This window comes from Nelumbo lutea, chromosome 8 (genome assembly GCF_056320005.1).
Source record: "Nelumbo lutea isolate HS-2025 chromosome 8, American lotus-T2T, whole genome shotgun sequence".
Taxonomy (NCBI): domain Eukaryota; kingdom Viridiplantae; phylum Streptophyta; class Magnoliopsida; order Proteales; family Nelumbonaceae; genus Nelumbo; species Nelumbo lutea.
The window spans coordinates 32367407-32375153 of NC_142691.1; the positions used below are offsets into that span (position 1 = coordinate 32367407).

The window sequence follows — 7747 nt, forward strand, 5'->3', positions numbered from 1 at the left end:
TCTCTTAATTATTCAGTGAAGAATTCTTCTTCCTATTAGTTCGACTTCTATTCTTTTCTTTGAAGCTTTTTTCAATGTGTTTCATTTCCATACTGCGCCAAGTTCTAAGAAACAAGTGACATTGGTGTGGTCTAGTATAGAATTTGAATTCCACCCCTAAGCAAATACAGCTATAGAAGTCTTGTGGATTAAATCATTGATTGCTGATCTTGGGATTACTCCTTCTACTTCTCCTCTCATTTGGTGTGATAATATAGGAGAGACATATTTGGCATCTCACATAGTCTTCCATCCTAAAAATCGACATGTTGATGATGATTTTCATTTCTTCCGTGATTGGTGCTTAGCCGGTCTCTGCGGGTTCAGTTCATCTCTTCAGGAGATCAGGTTATTGATAATATTGATCAAACCTCTTAAAAGTTCTTGGTTCCATTTTCCTTTTCGCAAGCTTCATGTACTTGAAAGCCATTTCACTTGGGGCAGCGTATTAGAGGGTAAAGTATCTTATCCTTTTTGGTTTCCTAACTGGTACATAAGTATCTTAGAGTTCTGATTCATGTAAAACTCCTACCGAATATATTTACCAGGCTCTCGATCTACTAATCATCGGACAAGCCATTTTCTGAACTTCTGTTATTCTGTTGTTCTTTATCATTATGACTCATTTACACTTTAGTTTTACCTTTTTTTTGAAGCCAAAACAAGGCAATGGATCAAATCAACATCCAATACAGGCTTGAGAAAATCAGGAGGGTGAGACCAAGTGATAGTCCTAAAGATAGAACAACCAAATTTAGAGAGAAAATGAGCTGCCTGATTGCCTGTACGAGTAAAGGAGATGATATAATGATCAAAAGAATTCAGGTCCCTGCAGTCGGTCACCACTGAGTGTCAAGACTGACGTCCAACGAAAGACTGATTACCTTCTGAGCATCTCCTTCAAGATGAATGTGAGAAACACCTAGTTCACGGGCCAGAAGTAACCCAGGTAAAATTTACCTGGTGCAAATTTTACATCCTAAAAAAATGATTTAAAAATTGCACTACCTTATTCCTACGTTGATCTACCTCTTTATCTCAAGTGGAAATCACACTATTTTACTCCCTCTCAAATAAACAATCTTCCACCTGCTTTTGTTTGGGGATTACCATCATTTTACTTACAAACCAAAGTCAAACCTGAAATAAAAGTAGATCAAAATTTACACCCACCCAACCCAATCGCCCTCCTATGCATTCGAGTCAAACTTGTACACAGCACAGCCTTAGCATCAATCACATGGTAAAATTTTGAAAGCTCAGTTTATGGACTACAGTTGCACAAATTCTTGATTCATTTAACATCACACAAGGGTACACACACCTGGATTTTACCCCAATAAACGTGTTCATTCTTGTTCTTGAATCACACAAGGAAGCCTCACAAAGAAGCTAGGAGTTCGAAGAACACCTAACAAGCAGACAAGCGCAACAAGGATTTACCAACTTTTAAAGCAATGCCACCCCCTGACTACAGAATAACAGAATAATACCCTAGCTCTTAGGCATTACACAGCAGAGCTACGCAAAGTACACTAAATGAGACCAATAGGAGACTTATGCTCTGTCAATATACAGGAAGAAACACAGACCTTGATGCTTCCTTGTTAGTAGCCAGCATTTGATTTTGCTTTCGTAGCTGACCCACTGCAAAACAGGGCAGGAACTTGTGAAAAAACGCTGATAACCTTCACCTTACACTATAGATTGAGGAATACGAACTCTTCAATGGATGGGACCAGCCCGATCATCTTGAGGGTTTCCTTATCGGGTTCCTCATCCACACCAATTGCCATGATAGCCTGCTTCTTTGGCATTGTCCTACCAACACTCATGAAGCTCACATTGACATTTTGCTCACCAAGGATGCTCCCAACCTTTCCAATCATACCAGGCTGGTCCACCTGCCTGCAGAGAATGAGGTTGCCATCAAGGCTCACATCTACATTGAATGTTCCCACACATGTGAGGTGAGGAACACCATATTTCACTCTCCCTTCAACGCATATCTCACCATTATCCAGCAGAGCACTTGCAAATTTGGATTGCACATTGGAAATGTGTATCTGGATTGAGTCAACTGGACTCCCGGGGGAACCATCAACAAACACCCGTTCCTCACTGATTCGGAGTCCTTTCTGCTTGGCTGTGAAATCAGCATTGACGAGGTTGATAAATGTGCTAGATATTGGCTCAATGATGCCTTTAGTGATCGTGGCTCGGAGCAGTCTGGTATCCAGGTCATCTGGATCTCGTGCTGACCTGTATACCACCTTGACAGATTGAATGCCACTTCCTCCAGCCACCAACTGCACAGCCAGCCTACCAAGTTTCTCAGCAAGCATGACATAAGGAGCCAGCTCAGACAATACCTAAGAATAAGGACAACATCCAAGGAGTTAGCATAGAAAATGGAAGTAGGCCGCCGCCCACACACTCCAGAATACATGTGCACATGGAGAAGCAAATCAAAATGAAAAAAAGAGAAACAAAATAGAATGGCCAAAGAGGATAAAAAAGCTCTGGCATTCTTTACCTCCTGAGGAACCATTGGAGCATTCACTGCAGTTGCAGAGAGTTCTCCTCTTAATGCTCCAACTACAGCCTCTGCTATTTCAATGGCTACACCTTCCTGCAAAAAGACTTGTTAGTCTTAAGAATTGAACAATGTCAAGACGGCCATAAAGCAAGGAGAGAAGGAATTGTATAAGAATTCTGTCTGAAAAAATTTATACCTGAGCTTCCTTTGTGCTAGCTCCAAGGTGAGGTGTCACTGTGACATTCTCATGCTGCACTAACTTGCTGTCTTTGGGAGGGGGTTCCTCGCAGAAAACATCGAGTGCTGCCTGCACTTCATCAAAACCACCACTTGGAATTAATAAACATGAACCTCACATATCAATTAAACCAAAGAAGATTATGCACATAAAAACAGAACATGGGGTTGCAAATTGGCATGAATTAACCCAAAACCCAACTGACCCAACCTGATTTTGGGCTGGGTTGGGTTTTATTACATATTCATGTATTATTATAAACTATTATGCCCTACTAAATATTAGCAGTGTATGCAATTGTAGCTTTAATGAGACCTAAAATGGTCAAATTACAAACATATTATTGAGGTTTTTGTCATACAATTACCGGGCTAACCAAACTAATTATGAAAGTCAGGTTACTGAGGTTGGGTTAGGGTTATTACGTATTCTTAGGTTGGGTTGGGCCCATCTTTGTTGAGGGTCATGTTGGATGAAGTTAGGTTTAGTTATCCTTTCCACTTGACCTCAACCTGACCCAATGCAGTCCAAGTTGCACCTTTATGTTAACACAGTGGGAAGCGATGGCTCCCATTAGGTAGACTGGGCTAAGAATTGACTTCACCATTCATACAATCATCTCCATCCTATATCTCACGTTCATTTCAGTGGTTCAAAAAGGTATGGAGAAGAAAGGAGGAAATGGGTCACTGACCTTAACTAACCTCTCTTCTGTTAGACCTATGGACATGCAGTTAGACAAGATCTATAGCATCTTTCCATTCTAAGGTATATTACTCATTAACTAGTATTAAGTATTGTAAGAAGCATACCTGGGCAACAACTCCATTATCAAGTGCCCTGACTAGTGCATCTTCATCTATAACACCACCCCTAGCAACATTAATGATGCGAACTCCCTTCTTCACCTTTGAAAAAGTTTCATCATTGAATAACTTTGAAGTAGCAGGAGTGAGTGGCATATGGAGGGAAATAAAATCTGCAGTGGAAATGGCCTCATCAAAAGAAACGAGATCCACACCAATAGCACGCGCTCTATCAGCTGGGGCATATGGATCATGTGAAACAACATGCATTCCCAAGCCTTTTGCACGTCTTGCAACCTCAGATCCAACCTTTCCAAACCCCATAACTGCCAGTGTTTTTCCAACCAGAGAGACACCAACATACTTGCTCCGTTGCCATTTTCCTTCAAAAAGAATGAATATTGTCTTTAGCGTCTAGTATTCGGAGTTACATATTTAAAGGAAAGTTAAATTATTTAGGCAAAGTTATTTGCTCAAGTTGCTAAAAGCCATAATCTAAGCAGGGCAATAGCAAAAGGTGAAGGAAAATGAAGATGCATGATGCTCATTATACTCTTATAGTTCATTTAGAAACATCTCTGTCAGGCTAAGAAGTCAAGAATTAATGAAATTAAGTTACATAGATGGGCATCCCAGTGGACAAGGCTCATGCCAATGCAGGATCTGGGGAGGGACAGATGTACACAGCCTTACCCCTAATCTACAGAGAGGCTGTTTCCAAGATTTGAACCCTGGTCATCCAGGTTGCAATGGAACAACCCAATCGTTGTGCCAAGGCCCACCCTCAAAACATGTAATATTGATGCAAAGATAGAAATATCCACATGATAGTCAGACAACGAACATGTCACAGTTCATGAAACAGTGACAGTTTTCTGAACATATCTCCAAGAACATGTGGCCATAATCAGCAAACCATGTGCATTTATATTAAAACATTGTTGGCAAGTAAGTAAAATCATAGTATATCTTTCCAGACAAGGCACCTTTAATTTAAAAATAAAAAGATAGACTTTTAGCATCAATAGCAAAAACTTATTATATAAAACATTAACGACGTAGAGGAAGAGAATAAAGAAGTGTTCGACCTAACAATTAAAATACCTAAGAGCTTCACAGTGATTTAAGATCTGTTATTTTATATTTCGAAGGAATTCATTGGAAGATTTTTAAACTATTAACTCTTTTTTCTTCAATACAATATCACGAAAGGACTAAATAGGTACCATTTTTGACTAAATGGTGCATCTTTGGAGTATTAAATTTCTGATAACATCAGCAATGATGAAAAATCTTGAAATAGAAAAACTCCAGTAAGGAAAAAGATGGGAAAAGAAAAGTTAATCCATGCAATTGTTAATTTGACAAATTGATGCCCCATGTTACCAGAATATGGCAAGGGTAAGACTTGATACGATATTGGATGTGAAATTTATACCAAAAAAAATGAAGTATCAGATATAGAACCCTCGTACAGAGGTATCCAGATATCATAGATTGATGCAGCAATTCTGAAGAAACTGAATTGAAGTACCTCCAAATTCTTTTCTTACAACACATGAGACTGGGGCAGATCCAAAGACACAAATGGATCATATAGAAACAGAGCTCAAAGCGAGGCAGACATGCTTAGAATTTTTACTAAGGCAACCATGAATCTTTTTCACCTTTCAAGAAAGTTCAAACTATTCAGGAAAAAAAACCCCTGCAGGTTAAAATTATCTGATTTACCCATTTTATTGACAGGGGTGTTCCCTGGAAAAGAACAATAAATGGTCCCTGCTCTCCTGTATACCATATGCGTGAAGCATGATTAAAGAATAAAGTATTCATGTTTTCCAAAGAATCACATAGGAATCTACACAATTAAATATCTCAGCTATATAACAATATAATCCAACCATTTCCCGTATAAATATTTCAGCAATAATAAACAAAATAAAACATGATCCCACCAATAAAACTAAGAGACACGACCCACCCATTGAAGTATTTCAGCAATAATTAACATAAAAAGAAGGAAAGAAAGATACCTCAGATATTTAATGTTAGTTTACTCTTTTAACATTTAATATATCCATAAAAGAAAAAGGTTAGAAGTTTAATTTCAATAAAAATACGGACAAACAACCGAAAACGTAGGAATCCGATGAGACTGGACTGGACTGGACTGAACATCAACCGCCGGGAACCAAGCAGCATCAACAATTGCAGCCCAAGTAAATTTAATTTGATCGGACAAGGAAAGGAATTAAAGATCATAGTACAACTTGATTAGTTCACTTAAACCTGGGAATTAATCCGTTCTTCTTAACGTTTCAAAGCAATTCTTAGAACTGTAATGCGGATTAACACAGAATTTTCATTTCCGATTGCGTAGACCGAAAGAAAAGTAAAACATAAATTCTACCGCTTGACACACTTTTCAAAATCAAAATTTGCATTCGGAAAAAACAGATCTACAGATTTTAAGCCTCGAAGCTAAAATAGCAAATCCAGATCAGGAAAGTTTGTATAACGGCGTACGGAAATAAAGAAGGAAAAAAAAGTAGTTCTTACCAGCTTTCATGGAGGCATCAGCCTGAGCAACATTACGAGCCATGGCAGCAAGCAGAGCGATCCCATGCTCGGCAGCAGCAACAGTGTTGGCCGTGGGAGCATTCACGACCAGACATCCAAACTCCGTTGCAGCCTGCAGATCGACGTTGTCAATCCCAACTCCGGCCCTTCCGACCACTTTCAACCTTCCCTTGGCAGCCTCGAAGACCTCCCTCGTCACCTTCGTCCCACTCCTCACAATCAACGCGTCACAGAGCGAAATTTTCTGGCAGAGTTCCTCGGGCGACAGATCATACGAGCAATCCACGTTAGCAAAGCCTCTGAGCACCTCGAGCCCCGCTTCTCCGAGTTTCTCGGAGACGAGGATCGTTGGCTTCATTCCCAACCTCGACCCGGTCTCGAGATCTCGGCCCTTGGAGAGGGAGGTGCTGAGAGAGTCTTGGGTTTTTAAAACGTTGGTGATAACGAGAGACGGAGATCGGGAACGAAAGCAAGAGCGAGAGTGAGAGAGCTTCAACGGAAGCGACGGAGTGGACTTGAGAAATTGAAGAGAAGTAGCAGCAGCAGCAGCAGCAGCAGAATCAGCTCTCGTTGAAGAGAGAGTACTAGTTTCAACGCGAGGAACGAGAAGGGATTTTGCAGAAGCAGTCGCCATGAATTCTTTCTTGGATAAACGAACGACGCTCTCTCGAAACGCTGCTGCAAAATTTCGGCGAGTCGGGTGGTCCGTTTTCCGGGATTTATAAGGGCATTTGGGTCCCAATTTGGATAAATAATTTTTAACCAGCCGTCATGTCTCATGTGCGCGTCGTTCGGAATCGAACCCGATGTTTCCGTGACCTCGACATGGGTCCCACTTCACACGAGTCAGTCCACTACCTTGCAATATCGGACAATCCGGAGGTCATGATCATTCCAATCAACGGTGTAGATTCCGATCGAACGGTATAGTTAGATTAAAGTATACACCTAGTATTTTTTTTCGCTACGAGAAAAATGTATTTTGGACCAGCGCAAGATATTTGTAAGGAAACATAATTATGTTTAGGCCTTTGCGAAGAGTGCTAGTATAAATTTGTATTTGTGCATCGGACGGTCGGATCGAAAAAATTAGTAACCGGTCATCTAATCGGTTCAAATCACTGACCTGTCTGGTTGAACCGTTTGAATTATTTAACGGTTTTTGAATGTTTTTTATTTTTTATTAGAATGAGTCATCTATTTGGTTCGAACTATTAACTTTAAAAACCTTACTATTTATGCAAAGCTTACATCTGCGCCTCACAAGAGAACACCCCAGAATGCCCCCACAACACATCCTGGCCTTGTATTGGAAATATCTCCGATGATATCCCATTATCTCCTGTACTTTTCAAAGGGAAATATTTCCAATACAAGGTTGAAATGTACTGTGGGGCATTATGGGGCGCCCCTTGTGGGGTGCAGATGTTAACTCATTTATGCACCCATCATAAATTGATTATTACAAAAAAAAAAAAAAAAAAGAAGGAAGTAAGCCATGATATTTTTCCTTATAACACAATACCAAACAATCCCTTAGTTATA

The 7747-nt window shown here is 40.0% G+C and overlaps 1 protein-coding gene across 1 annotated transcript; it reads right to left on the reverse strand.

Moving 5' to 3' along the window:
* Positions 1-1316: 1316 nt before the first annotated feature.
* LOC148843728 (D-3-phosphoglycerate dehydrogenase 3, chloroplastic-like) lies at positions 1317-6926 on the reverse strand. Its single transcript, XM_088957920.1, has 5 exons — positions 6182-6926; positions 3629-4005; positions 2775-2885; positions 2576-2671; positions 1317-2411 (listed from the first exon to the last, which is right to left on the reverse strand). Exons 1-5 carry the CDS (start codon positions 6834-6836, stop codon positions 1740-1742), a joined length of 1911 nt encoding a protein of 636 aa, XP_088814046.1. The 5' UTR covers positions 6837-6926; the 3' UTR covers positions 1317-1739.
* Between the last annotated feature and the right edge of the window lie 821 nt (positions 6927-7747).

Excerpts from the sequence above, each read along its gene's own strand:
- LOC148843728 (XM_088957920.1), bottom strand. The coding sequence starts at position 6,836 with ATGGCGACTGCTTCTGCAAAATCCCTTCTCGTTCCTCGCGTTGAAACT. Across the intron at positions 2,886-3,628 it reads ATAATGGAGTTGTTGCCCAG|GCAGCACTCGATGTTTTCTG; the intron begins GTATGCTTCTTA and ends GATGAAGTGCAG. Across the intron at positions 2,672-2,774 it reads CTAGCACAAAGGAAGCTCAG|GAAGGTGTAGCCATTGAAAT; the intron begins GTATAAATTTTT and ends GTCTTTTTGCAG.